This window comes from Gallinula chloropus (genome assembly GCF_964237585.1).
Source record: "Gallinula chloropus genome assembly, chromosome: 14".
Taxonomy (NCBI): Eukaryota; Metazoa; Chordata; class Aves; order Gruiformes; family Rallidae; genus Gallinula; species Gallinula chloropus.
In genome coordinates, this window is record NC_140099.1 from 110,337 (window position 1) to 130,521 (window position 20,185).

General features: G+C 57.5%; 1 protein-coding gene across 3 annotated transcripts; it reads left to right on the forward strand.

The window, feature by feature from the left end:
* Nucleotides 1-4,426: 4,426 nt before the first annotated feature.
* FRMD6 (FERM domain containing 6) lies at nt 4,427-11,803 on the forward strand (the record flags this gene model as incomplete). Of its 3 annotated transcripts, none has more annotated exons than XM_084270679.1 (13): nt 4,427-4,525; nt 5,207-5,297; nt 5,557-5,699; nt 6,288-6,364; nt 7,024-7,210; nt 7,451-7,606; nt 8,793-8,858; nt 8,943-9,011; nt 9,193-9,367; nt 10,037-10,372; nt 10,495-10,620; nt 11,322-11,413; nt 11,519-11,803. In XM_084270679.1, 13 exons carry the CDS (start codon nt 4,427-4,429, stop codon nt 11,801-11,803), a joined length of 1,902 nt encoding a protein of 633 aa, XP_084126805.1. The 3 variants fall into 3 exon arrangements, with proteins under 3 accessions (XP_084126805.1, XP_084126806.1, XP_084126807.1); XM_084270680.1 differs by having other exon boundaries at nt 5,557-5,672; XM_084270681.1 differs by having other exon boundaries at nt 5,557-5,636.
* Between the last annotated feature and the right edge of the window lie 8,382 nt (nt 11,804-20,185).

Here is a 20,185-nt window from a genome sequence, read left to right on the forward strand (position 1 = left end):
AGGGTTTTCTATTTGAAATGGAAATTTTGGCACTGAGGGGGTGGATGGGAGTGATGGAGAAAGGGGATGGAGCTGCTTGGAGACTGGGGGTCGTGGCTGGGTTGAGTGGTCGGCTCTGCGATGGTCTGGCAGGTACCACAGGGGTACCAACCTCTCCCAAAACCACAGATGAGAGTGTTTAAATGTCGTTAAATACATCTTTTTGAGGAGGGAAGAAACATTACACATGCAAACCATCCTCGAAGGAAAAAAACCCCACCTCAGCCAGCAAGTTCAATTCAAGTTGAATCCCCAAGTTCAGTTAAATCCCCAAGCCTGGAATTGCATCCTAATTTCTATTTCCTAGGAGAGCCTGGCACCCTGCTCCAGCACCTCTGCCTGCCCTGGGCTGTGTCTGTGAGACCCTGTGCTGAGTAAATCCCCCGCCGAGTCAGCAGCCATGCTCCCAGCTGCTTTTCCCAGCCGGCACGTTTAGCACATGATGTTTTCTTTACAGCAAAAAGCTTCTCCGACCGGGATTTACCCCGTGGTGTTGGTACAAGGGAGGGAGATGGATGGTTTTCTGGCAGCCTGGGCTGGAAAACATGGTGGATGGAGGAATTTTCTCTGTGGAGAAAGAGTTTCCAAGCGTTTTCCTATGGAGTTTTGTTGCTCTTTTGCTTGGAGTAGGGAAAACTCAGCTGGAAAACCTGGATCTCCCAGCACTGTGAAGGCTGAATCCTCATTCCCAGTGGTGTGGGTGTTTTATTTTTTTCCAGCTGGCTTTGTTCTCTGGATGGAAATCCCCTGGCAAAGCTGCCCTGGGTGGAGGTTGGCTGTGGGGTGAGCTGTCTCCCCCTTCTCCCACCACCAACCCCAGTTCCAGGGAAGAGTAGGGGGGGCTCTCCCTGCAATCCAAGCTCTCCCCATGTCTGTGCTGGAGCCGAATCCCCTCGTCAAGGGCAGTGGCACGGGGTCCTGGGGAATCAAAGCTGACATTGTAGGAATGAGCAGCAGATGCTCGGAAAGAATTTGCCGGCGTCTGGCTGAGGCTGCTGGAGGCACATTGCCCTGCAAAGGGCTTTTTTGTGCCCGCTCCCTAAATCTCTGGTGGCTCCAGCTTGCAGAGGACTGGGAAAACCCTGGGGGGGGAAGTTCTTGAAGATGGGGGGGGGGTCTCACAAAGCCACCAACCACCCTAATGATGCTCTGTGCAGAGAGCGGGGTCATCTGCTGGGTTGTTACCATTCAGCAGCCCAAACTAGAGCATTTTCTGTTCAAATACCAAAATATATGTTGGGTTTTGGAGGGTTTTGGTTCACCCCCACCCCTTCCCTCTGGTGTTTTGTTTGCTCTTGTAGGTCGGGCCCTGCAGAGCTGCTGCTGGGAGGGATGTTTTCTTTGGCTCCTCACCGATGCCCGTGCTCCGCTGACGCCAGCTCGTGGGTTTTAATCCCCGATGCTCAGGGACCAATTCAGGCTGAGGGAGGAGGAGTAAAGTGTATTAACTGGCCTGGTTCTGGGAGGGCTGAACAGCCCTGGGATGCCCAGCCTGGCTCCTGGAGGGATGAATGGCCCTGGGATGCCCAGCCTGGCTCTGGGAGGGATGAACAGCCCTGGGATGCCCAGCCTGGCTCTGGGAGGGATGAACAGCCCTGGGATGCCTGGCTGGGCTCTGGGAGGGATGAACAGCCCTGGGATGCCACATGCTGTGTGCTAGCTCTCCTCAGAATAGCGGGGGGGACACACAAGCTGCATGGTGGGGCCCGATGCCCAGCCCCTGCCTGGTTTTTGGAGGCAGTGAGGTGATGAGCTGTGATACTGACGGGTTCATTAGCGCCTGAAGACTTGGTTTCATTTCCAAGTGCTTTTAAGAAGATGTTTTCCTTGAGGATCCAGCTGTGGGCAGGGCTTGGTGCGGAGGTGGTGATGGAGAAGGGATCTGTTCCCGACCCGCTGCTCCGGGCCCATTCCTGGGGGGGTTGTGGCTGGATTCTGTGGTGAGAAGATGCTCTTTGGGTGGGAGCAGGGTGCTGGAAGGTGCCCTGGGGCACTTCTGCTTTGCCAGGGACGCAGCACCCTCCTTGCTGCGGCCTGCACAAGCCGCTTCATGCCCAGCCCCGCCACGGCGCACGGGAGCTGCTGGGTGCCCGGCTGTGCTGAGGGCGTTTGCCAAATACCTTCAGCCCCGTTTCGTTCCCCGCTGTGGTTTGTAATGAACCTTGAAACCAACCCGGGCGCTGCGCTGTTTGCTCCCAGGCTGGGATCAATCGTGCCTGGGCACGGCTGCGGCACGCTGGCGCGGCGCTGGGAGGGATCGCGTGGATGTGATGTGTGTGTGCGGTGTGGGCTGTGATGTGCGGCCGTGGTGCAGGGATGCAAGGCACAGCCACGACAGGCACGGATGCGATGCATGGATACAGGGCATGGGTGCAAGGCATGGATGCCATACCTGACCGTGATGCAGAGATGCAAGGCACAGCCACAGTGCATAGCCATGACACACGAGTGCGATGCACGGATACAAGTCATGGATGCAAGGCATGGGTGCAAGACATGGATAGAATGCACAGATGCAAGGCATGGGTGCAAGGCACGGATGCAAGGCAGGATGCAATGCATGGCTGGAAGGCACAGATGCCATACGTGGCCGTGATGCAGAGATGCCAGGCGCAGCCATGGGGCATAGCCATGACACACAAGTGCAACGGGATGTGACACACGAATGTGGCACACAGCTACGTGGGGCCGGGCTGCAAGCCCGGAGCAGCGTGGCAAAGGAGCATCCCCTCTGGATTTCCCAGCTTCTGCAAAACCCCAGGAGATACCCAACACAGAGTCACCTCAGGGCACTTTTTCCACCTCCCCCCCCTCGCTGTACAAACGAGCCAGTTAACCTGTTCTGGAACCCAAAGGGCATTTTCATTTAGACCAAAGCAAATATTTGGTGATGGGGCAGCCGCTCTGCTGTGCCAGAGGAAATCCTGGGGTTAGAAAATGGGAAGTAGCTCAGATTGTAAGGATTCTGGGTCATAGAGATATGTGTGTATCTGTGTGTCCCCCTAGGGATGGTCATGGAGTAAGATGTGCTTAAGGAATACATGCCTTGGGAATAAGAATTGCCTGGGGTTTAATGGAAGGATGGATTCGCCCTCTTGGCACTGGGAAGTGGCAAGACATGGAGATTTGGCAGGACAAGGGGGATGGAGTGAGGCTGAAGGAGGGAAGGGGGAGATGAGATATTAGGGGGAAGTTCTGTACAGAGAGAGTGGTGAGGGGCTGGAAGGGGCTGCCCAGAGAGGGGGTGGGTGCCCTGTCCCTGGGGGTGTTCAAGGCCAGGTTGGCTGGGGCCCTGGGCAACCTTGTGTAGCTCCAGGGCTGGAGGTTGGTGTCCCTGCCTGTGGCAGGGGGTTGGAGCTCTGGGACCCTTGGGGTCCCTCCCAGCCCAGACATTCTATGATTCCTGTCTTTACTCCCTGTAAAGAGCTGGGGGAGGTGATGCTGGAAAAGGCAAGGGAGGTCCTGCTGTGGGACCCCTCAGCAGCCCCTCATCTTTCTTCTGTCTGTGGGACCCCCCCACCCCCACCCTCCCCCCCGGCAGAGCAGGGTTTGTCCCCAGTGAATGGGCTTTATTTTAATGATGCCAGGCAAGTCTTTTCCTGAGGTTTTCCTGAACCCCAGGCAGGAGAATAAAACTGCTGGGTCAGGGGTTTTGGGGCTTGGCTGTGATCTCACGCTGCCCTAACCACGGTGCTGGGGTTGGGGCACAGGGTGGCCCTGGGGGGGGTGTGTTTTCAGGGAGTTTGGGGATGTCCCCTGTGACCCCCCATTATGGGGGCTGTGGTGATGGGCAGGAAAGATACTCATATTGGGGTGCAGGATGGCTGTGGTGGGGTGTTTTGGAGGGTTTTGGGATGTCCCCTGTGACCCCCTCCACCCCATTTCTGGGGGCTGTGGTGATGGGCAGGAAGGATGCTTATGTTGGGGGGCAGGATGGTCATAGTGGGGTGTGTTTGGGGGGTTTGGGACATCCCCTGTGACCCCCATTTCTGGGGCCTGTGGTGATGGATGGGAAGGATGCTTATGTTGGGGTGCAGGGTGGCTGTGATGGGGTGTGTTTGGGGGTTTCAGGATGTCCCCTGTGACCCCAATTTCTGGGGTCTGGGGTGATGGGTGGGGAGGATGCTCATGTTGAGGTGTGGGGTGGTTGTCGGGGGGTGTTTTGTGGGTTTTCAGGATGTCCCCTGTGACCCCTCCCACCCCATTTCTGGGTGCTGCGGTGATGGGCAGTGAGGATGCTCACACTGGGATGCAGGGAGCCAGGGGTGCTGTGCACAGGGCTCACGCCCTATCTCCTCCCCAGGGATGGCGCCCGCGGGGACCGAGGCCGTGCCGGCGTGCCGGTGAGGTGCCCGCCGCCCGCCCCGAGCCCTGAGCCTGGAGCACGATGAACAAGCTGCCCTTCCACAACAACCGAGTCATGCAGGACCGCCGCAGCGTGTGCATCTTCCTCCCCAATGACGACTCCCTCAACATCATCATCAACGTAAGGGAGGCGCAGGGGCCAGGGAAACCTCCTCTCCCCCTGAGCACGGGTGTTTTCATCACACCCAAGGGCTTCCAACTGGCTGGATGTGGAAGCTCTGCTTTTAATTTTGAGCCCTCCTGTGGCAGCGTTTTACAGTCTACAGCTCCTTCGTGACTGGGGAGCGCTGTGCTTTTTGGGGGGGACCTGCTGTGTGCCATCCTGGGGCACCATGAGGAGTGGCCAGTCCTCCCTCCTCCGGTCCTTGCTCCCCACATCCATTGTGGATGGTGATTCGGGCTCATGTACCTCAGCAAACAAGCAGGAGGGGCTTTGGCTTGGATTTGAGCTTAGTATTTAACATGAAAATACGCATTTTGGTGCTTTTTTTTAATTCCTCAACACTCAGGGTCCTGTTTTCTGCCCCCAAACCCTCTTCCCAGGGCCAGGATGGTTGCAGGTGGGTCTCCACCACTGCCTACTGCCCTCAATGCATGCCTTGTGCATCTCTGATCCTGTGCCCCAGGGTGGGGTCCTGCTTTTAGGCACCAATGTATTGTCCCCATGGGAAAACAAGCCCCACACAGCCCAGCCTGTCACCCCCTCCCCACCCCAGTCCTGGCAGGGGGTGCGGTGCTGCCCTCCCACACCATGTGGATGCAGTAGGACCCACGTGATGGGGTTTGCGGGTTTCTTTTGCAGGTGAAGATCTTGTGCCACGAGTTGCTGGTGCAGGTGTGTGACCTCCTGAGGCTGAAGGACTGTCACCTCTTTGGGCTCAGCGTCATCCAGAGTAAGTCAGGATTCACTAGTGGGATGGGTTTGGTGCCAGGGCCCTGATGCTGGCACATGCCACTTTACAGGGGCTGTGGGTTTGCCCAAAAGTGGGTGTAAATCCACCCATCCCTTTGGTGGCCCCTTGTGAGGTGGGGAGGGGGTTATGGAACCTCCTCCCACATCACCCACTGGTGGGCTGGGGGAGACAGGATGGAGCTTGGCAGGATGCGGGGGGCAGGTGGGGAGGATGCTGACCCCACCTCTGTCCCACCCAGACAATGAGCACGTGTACATGGACCTGGCCCAGAAACTCTACAAGTACTGCCCCAAGGAGTGGAAGAAGGAGGCCAGCAAGGTCAGCGGTGAGGTCTTGCATGGAGAGCTGACGGCAGTAAGGCCACCTCTGTCCCCGTCGCAGGTCACTTCCAGGACACGGGAAAGGCGGCCAAGGGTTGGGGAGGGTGGGGTGGACACTTGGCTGTTAGTGCAGGGTGGGGGTGTGGGCATGCAAAACAAACCCCAGGTGATGTTTGAGGGCCACCACCCCAGGTGCCACCACGTGCCCCGGCGGGGGACATGTCCTCCATGCTCCATGTTTCTACCATCGAGTGTTTGGGGTTTCTTTTCCCTCCCAAAACACCTTTTAATTATTTGGATGCAACGTGCCAAGGGGGTTGGTGTGACAGCCCCCAGGGTGGTGACTGAGATGGGGACTGGTGGGAGATGGGCTGAGGAGAGACAGTGGTGGTGAGGGGCTGCAGACCCAGCTTTAAATCCAGTTCCCCATTGTGTTTCAGCTTATTGGGGAAGGAAAAATGGGTTTCAAACTCTTCATTCAGTGAAACACCCCCCCACCCCCCCATGACTGGTGTAAACTCTTCCCTGGGAGAGGGGTAAGGGAGGGGCTGTGAAGGAGCTGCCCCTGGGTGAGCTGAGGCAAGGGGCTGGGAGCTGGGATGCGATGCTGGGATCTCCACAGGACTCCTGAATATCTCCTCCCTTTCAGGGGATCGACCAGTTTGGGCCCCCGATGATCATCCACTTCCGAGTGCAGTACTACGTGGAGAATGGCAGGCTGATCAGGTAGGGTGATGGGCAACCCCCACCCCGGGATGAGCAGCTGTTGGGAGAGCACCCTGGGGTGCCCCTGCCTTGGCTAGCGCTCGCTGGGGCTACGCAACCAAGGGATGCTGTGGGATGGGTGCTTGTTCCTTTGGTTGGGGCTCTTTGTGGCTGGGTGCCAGGGGAATGTGGGGACACTGCTCCCAGCCAGTGAGGGGGGAGCCTTTTTTGGGGGGGGGGTGGAGTGCTGGGGAGGTTAGGGACATTACACTTAGGGGGTTGTCCTGCTTAACCTGCGGCACACCCTGATTTTGGTGCACCCATGTGCCTCTGGCCGGGGGGCAGCTTGAGGTTTCAAGGGGGACAAAGCCGATTTTCAGGGGCTGAGGAGCGTGGGGACGTGGAGTGACATCTTGCAGCCACGTGAGGATGCTGGAATGGGTGGGGGGACACACAGTTCTGGCTGTGGGACCCCCAGAAATTCCAGCATATGGGAGCCCCAGCTTTGATGAACAGGGGTCAAACGACTCACCACCCCGCCACTGCTCCCTCTGTCCGAGCTTTCCATCAGGAGAAGGTGCTGGAGGTGCCCCCCACCAAACCCCACAGTCTCAGTCATGGGTGGGTGTCCTGCTTGGTCCTTTCTCCTCCCCAACTCTCTCCTCTCCTTCCCCCGGCAGTGACCGCACCGCCCGCTACTACTACTACTGGCACCTGCGGAAGCAGGTGCTGCACTCGCAGTGCGTGCTGCGCGAGGAGGCCTACTTCCTCCTCACCGCCTTCGCCCTCCAGGCCGACCTGGGCGACTTCAAGCGCAACAAGCACTATGGGAAGTACTTCGAGCCCGAAGCCTATTTCCCTGCCTGGGTAAGAGTCCCCCGAGGGGGTCCCTGCTGTAACCCCACGGGGCTGGGGATGCTGGGTTGCTCTGAGGCCTCCTGAGTGGCCAGCGTTCCTCCTGACACCCCGTCTCTGGCCCGGTGCCGGTGGTTCCTGACCTTCAGACGCTGATGGGCAGGGAGGGTTGGGGGATGTGGGGGTGTGGAGGCTGGGGGAGCCCATGCCGCTGCTCATCCCCTGGATGACCTTCTCTTCTTCCCCAAACAGGTGGTTGCCAAGAGGGGCAAGGACTACATCCTGAAGCACGTCCCAAACATGCACAAAGACCAGTTTGCCCTGACGGCCTCGGAAGCACATCTCAAATACATCAAGGAGGCCGTCCGGCTGGATGACGTGGCCGTGCACTACTACAGGTTGTACAAGGTGAGCTCCAACCCAGCCTGGGTGTGGTGGCTGATTCAGGGCAGCTTTATATGGAAAGGAGCCATTTCCACATGTTTTGGGAAGAGTTGGGTTTGAATACGGTGTCCAGAGCTGGGGCCCAACACAAGGAAGATGTGGGGCTGTTGGAGAGGGGTCAGAGGAGCCACGGGGATGCTCAGAGGGCTGGAGCAGCTCCCCTAGGGAGAGAGGCTGAGGGAGCTGGGCTGGGTCAGCCTGGAGAAGAGAAGGCTGTGGGGGGACCTCACTGCAGCCCCCCAGTCCCTGAAGGGACCCCAGGAACAGGAGGGGAATCAGCTTGTTAAAGGGCAGAGACTGGCAGGACAAGGGGGATGGAGTGAAGCTGGAGGAGGGAAGGGTGAGATGAGATATTAGGGGGAAGTTCTTTGCAGAGAGAGTGGTGAGGGGCTGGAAGGGGCTGCCCAGAGAGGGGGTGGGTGCCCCATCCCTGGGGGTGTTCAAGGCCAGGTTGGATGGGGCCCTGGGCAACCTTGTGTAGCTCCAGGGCTGGAGGTTGGTGTCCCTGCCTGTGGCAGGGGGTTGGAGCTCTGTGACCCTTGGGGTCCCTTCCAACCCAGACTGTTCTATGATTCTGTGAATCAGCACTCACTGGCTGGAGCGGGGCGGTCTCAAGGGCAGGTTCTCCAGGGAAGCAGCCTTGAGGTTTCTGGGATCTTGGGAACAAAGTGGTTTAGTTTTGCTGGGAATTGGAGCATCACAAACCATTTTTTTGGCATCCTTGAGGTGAAGAGAAGAAAGCACAGGGTGCTGGTGCAGGACCTGATTGGGCTCAAGTGTAAAAGTGCCCCAGTTCTGTTTCTGGAGGTCTCTGAGGTTAATCTGCTTTTCAAGTACCTTGAGCTGAGGTGTTTCTGGGCAGTGAAGGGGGCAGCAGGTGCCTGGGGGTGACACTGGGGAGGGTGTTAGAGGATGTGACTAGGCGGTGTGTGCACATCATTAATCCAGTGCTCGGATTTCAGGGTCTTTTCCTACCAAAATGATTCCATGATCCTACAATTAACGTGGCACCTACGGCTTCAACTGCTACCTGGGAGGGGGGGTGACATCAGGAGGGTACCTGGACTGGGATGGGGGGCAGATTTATCCATTTCTTGGTGCAAATTGTGTCATTTAAAGGATATTTATTTATTTTTTTCCCCTTTCTTAGGACAAAAGGGAGGTGGAAGCCTCCCTGACGCTGGGGCTGACGACACGGGGCATCCAGATCTTCCAGGTAGGCAGCTGGGTGAGGGTGGCACCTCAGCTCCGTGCCCGCTGCCGTCCCCCACAGCTGAGCCTGTCCCTTCTCTTTCTGCAGAACTTGGATGAAGAGAAGCAGCTGCTCTACGACTTCCCATGGACAAACGTGGGAAAACTGGTGTTTGTGGTGAGTTCCACCATCCCTGGGGCAGAGCATCACTGCCCAGGTCAGTCCTGGGCTCTGGTTTGGGCACGGGGTGATGGTGTACAGCTCCCAGGCAGGGTGATTATAACCTGGTGGGGGGGGTTATAGATGGCAAGAGGGAATTTTCTCTGCAGGGCTGATGATCTCCCTTCCTCACACACAGGGTAAGAAGTTTGAGATCCTGCCAGATGGGCTGCCCTCAGCCAGGAAGCTCATCTACTACACGGGCTGCCCGCTGCGCTCCCGCCACCTCCTGCAGCTGCTCAGCAGCAGCCACCGGCTCTACATGAACCTGCAGCCCGTCCTGCGCCAGGTCCGCAAGCTGGAGGAGAACGAGGGTAGGTTGCCCCCCCCTCACCCCAGGGTGTGAATCCCACCTGGATGTTCTGCCTGTAACTGGTTCTTGCGTCAGTCACCGGAGACGGGAGCGTGGCAGGCGGAGGATGTGTCCATGTGCCCCCCCAGCTGTGTCCAATGGGAAGACCCTCTCCTGGCCACAGACCCACTGGCTTAGGGATGGGCACAAGCTCTGTGGTGGTCCCTGACAGCCCAGTTCTTGCCAGTACTTCCCAGTGCCCTGTGTCCCATCTCAGAAAGCCCTTGTGCAAATCTAAGATCTTCATCCTCATCTTCCTCTCCTCCCCATCTTCCTCTTTCCCCTCATCTTCCTCCTCCTCTTGCTTCTCCTCTTCCTCCTCCTTGTCCTCTTCTTACTCCTCCTCCTCATCTTTTCTCTTCCTCCTCTTCCTTCTCCTCTTCTTCCTCTTCCTCCTCATCCTCCTTTGGAGGGATGGCACAGCACAGAGCACAGCAAGTTCAAGGCTCCCCACCTCCCCATCCCCAAATCCCACCAGGACAGGGCTGGCTCCTGGAGTGCCACCATGCTGGGCGTGGGTGATGGTGCCACTGGGTGCTCGGGGGTGGCCGTGTCCTTCCCTGAAGTGAGGGCCGAGGCACCCAGGGGTTTGGGGCGGCCCCATGCCGACAGCGTGCCTCTGGCCCTACAGAGAAGAAGCAGTACCGTGAGTCCTACATCAGCGACACCCTGGACCTGGACATGGAGCAGCTGGAGAAGCGCTCGCGGGCCAGCGGCAGCAGCGCCGGCAGCATCCGGCATAAGCGTCTCTCCCGGCACTCCACCGCCAGCCACAGCAGCTCCCACACCTCGGGCATCGAGACCGACCCCAAACCCAGGGAGGTGGGGCCTGAGGACGGCTTTTCGGGTGCCGGTGCCCACCGCAAGCTGAAGACCTGCAGCTCCATGACCAGCCACGGCAGCTCCCACACCTCCGGGGTGGAGAGCGGTGGGAAGGACCGGCTGGAGGAGGACTCCCAGGATGATGGTGAGACACCAGCTGCCTCCAGTCTGGGCTGCTCACCTTGCAACTCGACGGGTGGTGGGTTTGGAGGGTGCTCTGAAGGTGCACATCGATGACTCCCCCTCCTACCTCCTTCCCACCCACAGAGATTGAGATGCTGGTGGATGACCCCCGGGAGCTGGAGCAGGTTGGGGAGATGGAGGTGAGCCCCGACATGTGTGTCTACATCACGGAGGACATGCTGCTCTCACGCAAGTTCAACGGGCACTCGGGTAAGGCAGCAGTGGCTTTTCACCCCAGTTCCTCAAAGCAAGGAGCACCTTTGGTGTTTGACAGAGCAGAGTTAGTCCAAGGCATCTGTCTGGGACACTGGGAAAGCTGCTCACTCAGGAGGGGCGGTATAAGTTTGGTGAAGCTCTAAGAAGAGAAGGGGTTGCCCAGGCAAGGCATAGGTTTTACTCAGAGTAGGACTGATGCTCCATGACTGATGCAGCCCAGGAGGGTGTGCCCAGGGACTCCAGGTTATTCTGAGATCCCAGGGGATGATGGCAGGAGCTGCCTGCAGGCGATGGATGTCAGTTTGGCCATGTTCTCAACTGCTGGCTCCCAGTTTTCATTTTCATGACACCTCCTTGCTTGTTCGCACGAGCACGGGTGCTGTTATCACATGTGTGAACCTGACTTCTCTGGAACTGTGCCAGCACCCAGAGAGCAACCCACGCTTCCAGCTCCTCCATGCTGGGTGCTACTGGGAGGCCTCTGAGGTGCCAGGCTCCCTGGGGACAGCTTTGGGTGGTGTTTTGGTGCAGAATTTGGGATGCTTTATAGGTTGCAAGCAGAGCCATCGTGGCCCTGCTGAGCTGGGGGTGCCTTCGCCTTGAAGCCCCCAAGGGCAGTGGGCATGGAACTCAAGAGACCCCAAAAAGCCTCAAAATAACCTTCACACCCCCTTCTTCTCTTCTCCCCCACTCAGGGCTTATTGTGAAAGAGATCAGCTCCTCCACCTCCAGCTCCTCAGAGACGGTGGTGAAGCTGCGAGGACAGAGCACAGACTCCTTACCCCAGGTACGTGGTGCTGGTGGGCTCTGCTGGCACCGTGGGGTTTTTTGGGGTTCCCCCACGCCATTAGCTCCGTGACAGGCCCTGAGGTCCCTCTTTGCTTTGCTCTAGACGACGTGCAGGAAACCCAAGACGTCGACGGACCGTCACAGCCTGAGCCTGGATGACATCCGGCTCTACCAGAAGGACTTCTTGCAGCTGGCCAACCTCTGCCAGGACACGGCCCAGAGCTACACCTTCGGCTGCGCCCACGGGCTGGAGGAGGACGGGCTCTACTGCAACGGCTGCTTGGCCCAGCAGTGCATCAACATCCAGGAGACCTTCCCCGTCAAAAGAACCAGCAAATACTTCTCCTTGGATCTCACCCACGACGAAGTCCCCGAGTTCGTGGTCTGAGCGCCGCGAGGAGAAGCGGGGGGGGGGGCAGGACCTGCTGCCCACCCTCGAGGGGGAAGAAGTTGGGGTTCCCTGCCCTGCTGCCTTTCTCTGCACCGCTCCCCGCGAACCGAGAGCCCGTGGAAACCCCTCGCGCTCCGAGGGTCACCCCGACGGCGGGCAGGATGGATGGAGACCCTCCCCACCCCATCCCTGGGCATGGTGGAGCCCCACCGGTGGCCCCCCCACCCCGGCATCCTCCTCTGAGCAGGCGGAAGGCACCCTGTGTTTTCTCACGGCCTCTTCTCACCCCCATCCTCAGTGCTCCTGGGGGCCCCGGGGGGGGGTTCGGCGGCGGCTGCCAGAGGGGAAGAGCCAGACTGTCGCGTTCAAGTCAAGCCAAAGAAATGTAAATACCCTCAAGGCCAGTATGGGAAGGGAGAACTGAGCAATAACCCGCGGAGGGGAGCTCTCGGCACCCCGGGGCTGGGGCAGGGCAGCAGCAGCCTGCCAAAACCACTGCCAGGGCTCCAGCCAGAGCCGCCCCAGCCAGGCGGAGGGGGGCTGGCAGCTCCCGCAGCTGATTGCAGCTCGCTTGGTCTCTTGGTTCTGAGTTCTTCTTGGTTCTTTTGCTTTCTTTTCTTTTTTTTTTCTTCCCCCCCCCCCCTTTTTTATCATTTATTTTATTTTTTCTTTTTACTTTTCATATTTTACTTTTTTATTTTTTACTTTTTTCTTTTCTCCTTTTCCCTTTTCCTTTATTTTTCCTCTTCCCTTTATTTTTCCTTTTTATTTTTCCCATTCCCTTTCTTATTTTTCCTTTTTTCTTTTTCTTTTCTTTATTTTCCTTTTTTCCTTTTTCTTTTTCTTTTTTCCTTTATTTTCCCTTTTTTCTTTTCCCCATTTTTATTTTACTTTTCCTTTTTCCCGTTTCCTTTTTCTTTTTTCTGGTTTCCTTTATTTTTTCCTTTTTTCTGTTTTTAAACTTTTTCCTTTTTTTCTTTTCTCTTTTTTTTTTTCTTTCTTCTTCTTTTTCTTCTTTTTTTGGAGAGAGAAAAACCCCAAAACCAAAAAAAAACCCACCAATCCCCACCCAAGAAAACTGAAAGCAAAAGGAGAATGGAAAAGAACAAGTCACCTGCAAAGCTATTGCAATAATCCATCCCAAACTTTGCCTATATGGAGATTACATATATAAATATATGGAGGTATGTATGTTTATATATGTCTGGATCTTATAGACCCATCTGCATTTTATTTCTGCTCTAAACCACCCTTTATACAAAGGATCTGCCTCTCCTCTTTAAGGAACCATATCAAGGCTCACGTTTTCTGTTTCCCAAAGCACTTAAGGTGAGAAAACAGACTGTTCCTCTGGAGAAAAACACGGATGCGCTGGCAGTGTGGCTCATGCCATCGGATTTGTACCAAGGCTTGTCATGCATCTCTTAAATCTCTTACAGTTTGAGTAGCTCTGCTAAAGGATGATGTTGGCTGGGGCCCTGGGCAACCTTGTGTAGCTCCAGGCCTGGAGGTTGGTGGCCCTGCCTGTGGCAGGGGGTTGGAGCTCTGGGACCCTTGGGGTCCTTCCCAGCCCATGCCACTCTATGATTCTATGATGGTGATGTGCTGGAAAAACCTAAGCACAGCTTCCAAGCATGTGCTAGGGAAGCCAAACTGCCTGGGGTGTGATACTTACCATCAGTGCCAGAGGGTGAAGCATTACAGCAGCTAATAATCACAGCACAATGCCTTTTTAGTCGGGGTTTTTAATTAGAGTTTAGCCATTAATGCCAAAGTTTGGCTGTATTTTGATATACTGCCCTTTGTTTTTTTAAAAACTGGAAACTTTTCTTAAAAAAAACCCAAACAAAATTAATTTCTTATTTTATAAATAAGCACAATCTTATTTTTGTAAGAAATGTCGGGGGAGCTGTGGTGGGGGAACTGGTACCAAAAGGAAAGGAGTGTGGCTCTTGGCACGGCACAGAGATCCTCAGTGTTATCGTGATACTGGAGCTGCTCTGGGGAGAGCATTGGGTTCTGCTCTGGGTGTCTCTGCTCCTGAGCCTGATCTCACCTGGCACAAGCCTCCCTTCCTATTAAATGAAGGAGGGAAGGGTTAGATGAGATGTTAGGGGGAAGTTCTTTGCAGAGAGAGTGGTGAGGGGCTGGAAGGGGCTGCCCAGAGAGGGGGTGGGTGCCCTGTCCCTGGGGGTGTTCAAGGCCAGGTTGGATGGGGCCCTGGGCAACCTTGTGTAGCTCCAGGGCTGGAGGTTGGTGTCCCTGCCTGTGGCAGGGGGTTGGAGCTCTGGGACCCTTGGGGTCCCTTCCAACCCAGACCAGTCTGTGGCCCTATGATTCTATGAAGGGGAGTATTAGGGGACAATTGTGTAGACAGATGCTGGTGAGGGTGAGTGGGAAGCTGGTGGGGCCTAAAACCTCTTTATCTTCCCTGAAGCTGCCTGGAACAGGCAGAAGGATGCTGCAGGGGCAGGGGGCTCAGGGCTCTATGCTGCTCTCTCATTGTTGGGGGATCCCAGCAAACACCCTGAAAAACCTTTCCTGTGGGTTGGGATCCCTCACTGCAGACCTTCCATCACCAGCATCTGCCATGCTGGAGCCACACAGGCTGGTACAGGCATGAAAATCCCCTAAATTCCCTCCAAGCCTCTTTTTGTCCCCTCTCCATTGCCCAGCTTGGGGGGGGTCCTGCTAGCACCCCCTCCATCAGCAAGCCCTGGGTGCCCTCACCCATTAATCTGCCAAAACATGTAGCCAGAGGGAGCATAAAGGGAGATAAAGAAATGCTCCACGCTGCTCAGAAAGCCTGGGGGCAGGGGGCGCAGCTAGACCAGCACCTCTCCATCTCTTACCCCCACCCCATTATCCTGCAGCTGAACCCCAACCCCGCCCAGGATCAGAGCGATGCCGGAATGCTGTGGTGGAGCTCACCCCGCTGGGGCAAGCAGGAGCAGTACCAGGGAGGGTTGGGACGGGGAGGGGGGGGGACAGGACACACACACAGAGGTGCCAGTTATTCCACAGGTGGCCAAGCGGGTCCCACGGGGGGCCGGGGGGGGGGACAGGGTGACCACCCCCCCCCTCCCTTGGTGCAGCGCCATTCCCCACCACAATAATGAGCCGTCTGTGTGCAGGAACGAAAATAGTCCTTTCTGTGAAAGGATCTTCCCATGGGGGCCACGGGGGAGCAGTAGGGAATATCCCCCAAGGACTCCTCTCCACAGCCCCGCCGCGCAGTGAGTCTGTACCCGGGCGGGGTCGGGGTGTGCCTTCTGCTGCGAGTGACAATAAAGTGACAGTCGTTGGCATTCACTGTGACTCTTCAAGGTGCTCCCGGGCTCGGGGAGCGATGGAACCAGGGTGGGGTTAATGAAGGTGTTAATGTTATTGGCCTCCTCGCTCTGGCATTGCCTGGCTGGTCCTTTCGATCCTGATTTTTGGGGATTTCTATGAAAAAGGGGGTGATATCTATGAAAATAGATGATACCTATGAAAAAATGGGTGATATATATGAAAAAAGGGTGATATCTATGAAAAGGGATGATATCTATGAAAATGGGGGGATTTCTATGAAAAAGGGGGTGATTTCTATGAAAAAGGGTGTCATTTATATCAAAAGGGGTGATGGCTATTAAAAAGGGGGGATTTCTATGAAAAAGGGGGGGGTTGCTGTGAAAAAAGGGATTTCTATGAAAAAGGGTGTGATTTGTACGAAACGGGTTGGTATCTATGAAAAGGGGGGGTGTTTCTATGAAAAGGGGGCGATATCTTTGAAAAAGGGGGGGGATTTCTGTGAAAAAGGGGGGATTTCTAAGTTCCAGGGCTCCAGTCGGGGGGGGCGGGGGGACACGGGGGGATGTGCAGCAGCTGGCATGGGGGTTGAGCTGTGTAAGTGGGGGCACGGGGTGGGGGGGGGGGAGCACAAGTGGGACCGTCGCTTTCCTTGCAGCCAGTGGGTCTGGCTGTGGTGAGCCCCATGTGGGGTGCTCAGGGGTGTCCCCGGCCTCTAGGATTTGGGGGGGATGCTGCAGGTTCAGCTCTGGTATGAAGGGTTAAGTGTGGTTGGCGGCCGGCTGAGAGCTGGGTGGGCCCAGCTGTCCCAATGGAAAGGGTGTGTGGGTGTTGGGGGGTATGGGGCACCCCTCCACTTGCAGCAGGGGCCACCCCGGGATGTCAGGTGGGCTCCAGCATCCCCAGGGACCACTAGCCCACGGCTCGCAGCATCCCCGCGCTGGCAACGGGCCGAGCGAGGCGGGATTTGCCTTTTTCCCCATGATTCCCCCCCAAAAAACCCTCCCCTGCTTCCTGAGCGAGAAGCCCAGCGCGGGCATCGCCCCTTAGCCTGGGTGGCGGGGACAGCAGAGCCCTGGGGACCGCAGAGGGATATGGGGTGGGTCCATAGCCTGTCCCAAATCTCCACCCCCCCTACCCCAGCCCGGCCGGCAGCGCCGCGGCATTTGCTGCCATCCTGCGGCACCGCGGCACGGTGAGGGGCTGCGGGACCGAGGGGCTACCGGGGGTGGGCTCGCCTCCGGCAGCGGGAGAGGCAGCGGTCACTGGTGTGATGAGCGAGGCCGTCCTCAGCCCGCCGCGCTCCACCCTTTAAATCCCTCTTTCCTCCCTTCTCCTCTGCTTGGCGCGGGATCTGCTTAGGGAGGGCGGGATGGGTGTCTGGGAGCAGCGCCGGGGGGCATCTCCCCAACGGAGGAAGCCCCACCATGTTAATCAAAGCCATGACACCAAGCAGGATCCCACCCAAGAGCCTGGGCCAGCATCCCAGCGCTGGGCTGAGTGCAGGGATGCTTCTGGAGCTCTTTTCCCAGCTCCCAGTGAGGATTTCCCCACTTCCCTCCTCAGTTTCTCCTTCCCCAGTTGATGTTTCTGGACGAAGAGTGTGGATTCTCCAGCAGCTGATGGAGGGCTTGAGCGGCAGCCAGCCCCCCCTCCCCATCACCCAGGGGCCAGCCTCCTGTCTCCCATGCTGCTAGCGCTAATTAAACTCCTCAGAACATAATTAGCCAACTCTTTGCTTCTTGATTGTGCCGCATCCACTGATCCTGGCACCTGCTGCTGCGGGAGGTACAGATACCCAGTGCCTCTCCCAGTCCCCCTTCCCAGTTGCCTGAGCATCTCTTCACCTCCAGCACCTTTATCCGGCCTGTTTCTGAGACATGCCTGGTAGAGAAGGAAGAGAAGGGCTGCCCAATCACTCTGATGTCATAAATTGGCCATTTTCAGCAGCAAAATCCCTATTTCCTGGTGAAGTTGAGGATGAAGATGATGAAGAGCCTGTTCACACACAGGGAAGCAGCATCCCTTCCTGACATGGTTCCTCCCAGCAGGTGCCACTGTCCCATGGATGTCACCATGTGCCACGCTAAGGCTGGGACCAGTGGGGTTACCACCACCCCCCCTCCAGGAATCCAGGGCAGCACTGGGACCTGCACTAGGATGGGGATGGGGCTATGGGACTTGGCACCCCTGGCGTAGGGTATCCCGGAGTGATACCAGGGAGCATCCTGCACCTTCTCTAATGGGCTTGGAAAGTAATGGCATATTCCCAGTGATTTCCCTGTGTCCTCCAAAACCAGCCCTTGTCCCTGGGGTCTGGGTACCCGATCGCTGCTGACACAGGATGTTTTTGGGACAGGTAATTGCCTCATGGTGGAGGGATGAGGAGGAGGGAGGGAGGGATTTCTGGGAAGGGGCTTAGTAATGATGTCTGCTACTGAGGACAGCCTCTAGATTTCATCCCTGGCCTATAAAATATGGGAAATTTTCCTAAAAAAAACAGATGTTGAAGTTTTTTTCATGTGGGCCTACAGAGTGAGCCAGCCCTGCACCCAGGGGGGAGAGGGAGGGGTCTCCCCCCTCCCCAAAGGCTGTGTTTAGCAGAGAATAGTACCCTCAGCCACGCTGTTAAAGAAAACCTCCTCCATCAGAAGGCATTTGATGGCTTGGTCCCCATTGCTCCTTCACCTTACCGCAGGAGAAGCCCCCCGGGGAGAAAGGTCCTCCCGTTCCCATCCTAGTTCCCACCCTGGCATGTCCCCAGGAAGCTCTGCATCCTCACTGGCCTTTTCCCTGGGATGCTCCCTGGTGCTGGCAACCCTTCTGCTGCTCTGGGTTACTGTTTCACAGACTCCAGCCCTCCCCAAAAGGCTGCAATGGGGTCATTTCCTCTTCAGTCACTCCACTTCCAGATTTTTCCATCATTTCACAGGAGCCTAGGAGGTTGGAGACTTGGGATTTGTAGGGTAACAACATGAAAATGTTGTTTTTTGGTTGTTTTATGGTGCCAGCTGCCAAATGAGCTGTAGAAGACCTAAAACTTGCCATCCTAGCCTTGTTTTTCATTTCAAAGCGTCCTAACTGGCCATACTCTCTCTTCCATCCCTTGCAGAGCATCCTCCTTTCACCAGCCCTTCCAAACCAAGCACTGACACTCCCCCAATCAGACACCAGTGACTAATTAGTGGTAATTATAAAAATCCCCCCCATGTGCCAGCAGCTCTTTTAGGCTGGGGACCTTCCATACCCTGAGATGCTGGTGGGATGCAGGACTTTCACATCACACAGCATCACACAGCCCCTGTGTTGGGTTGGTGGCTCTATGTGGGGGGACACCATGCTGTGCCCATGCTAGGCGCTGTCTAGGGGGGTGCCAAGGCCACCCCCCCCCCCCCTTTCCCCATGGGCAGGTTGGTGAGTGCCAGGGCATCATGTCAGGGCTGAGCTCCTGCGTCCCGCTCGCAGGGCAGCAAAGGAAATCAGTCATTGTGGAAACAGGAGGGGACCCCTACAGCCAGCACCTCTGTGCCAGGAACCTGGCAGAGCTTGGCCAGTGCAGGGGTGACACAGAGCCCCACACCCCCCCCGCCCCCCACTCTGTGCCCACCAGTGCTGGCCCCGGGGAGGGGGTCCCACTGCTGCCCTTTGTGGGATGCTCGTGGGAGCTGCATCCCATGGTGCTGCTGCAGCTCTGGGCACTGGTATGGCTGGTTTGGGTGTGTGTGTGGGGGGGGGGGGGGGTTGCTGCACCCCAGCTCTGCTGTGCCCCCTGCAGCACATTAGCAGACCTTCAATGTATATATTGAACATACATTCAGCGTTGAGAGCTCCAGAGAGCAGACTTGAAGGTACAGCCACGGGTGGGCAGCTGGGGTGGCCACAAAGGTTTCAGGGTGCAGATGGGGGAAAGGAAAATGTTTGGTACAAACCCCCCCACACACACCCAGTGCTCATCTGGTCTCTCAGACCTCTGAAATCCTCCCCCTGGAATGCCCAAACTGGCCAAGGGATGGGCTCAGATGGGGAGTTTGGAGCTGGGAATGGCGAAGGGAGGCAGGGAGGGGGCTGGGGGTGATGGGGGGGCTGTGTTGGTCACGATGCCCCACATCAGCGCAGAGGTGAAGGGTTTTGGGGAGCCTAGGGGGTAGAAGATGGGGTCGAGGCATGGGGTGTTTGGAGCTGTGAGGTGTGGAGGGCAAAGGAGGGCAGGGCTGGGTGCAGCGTCGCTGGGAGTGCAGGGGTGGGGTGCAGGGTGGGGGTACAGTGGGTGGGTGGGTCGTGGGGTCGGTGTGTGGCATGTGTGGGGTGCGTGGTCCGGGGGTAAGTGGGGCTGGGGGAGGAAGGGGGGAGGAACAAGGGGCAGGGGAAGGGGCTGGGGCAAAACCCACCGGGCACAAATCGGGGACAGGGACCAGGAACGGGGACAGGGAGGGTGGGCAGGGACAAGGACCGAGGCACGGTGAGGGGCGGGAGGTTGCGGGGTCTGGGGAAAAGGGATCTGCAAAGCCTGGAGGAGAGGAGAGGGAGAGGAGAGGAGGGAGAGCAGGAGGAGGAGGAGGAGGAGGAGGAGGAGGAAGTCGGGGCCGAGCCGCTTCCTGTAGGCAGAAGGATGAGCGCAGACAAAGCTGGGTGGGGACTCGGCGCTCGGGGCTGCTGCTGACCACCCCCCCGCACACCCCCACCCCCGCCAGCCCGCATCCCTCCCTGGCTCCCTCGCTCCGTCTGGCCGTCCGTCCATCCCTCCGTCCCGCCGCCGCCCGCCCCGCGGGGCACTCGGGGCAGCACTGCCCGCCTCCAGGTACCGGGGTGGGGAGACGGGGTTTGGGCTACTGGGAGCGCTGGGAGGGTTGGGGCTGGCAGCACTGGGGCGCACTGGGGCACACTGGGCTTGGCGGGGCGGCCCCCAGCCCCCCTCCCTCCGTGGGCCCCCGAACCGCTTAAGCCCAAATCAGCAAAAAATCCCCCCCTCCGGGTAGCAATCCCTGCATCACCCCCCCCCCTCCAACCCCCGCCCCCTCAACCCCCTCCCTGGGGCTCCCACAGCCTCGGGTGTGGCGATGGCACCTGCGGGAGGGGGTGCGGGGGTCC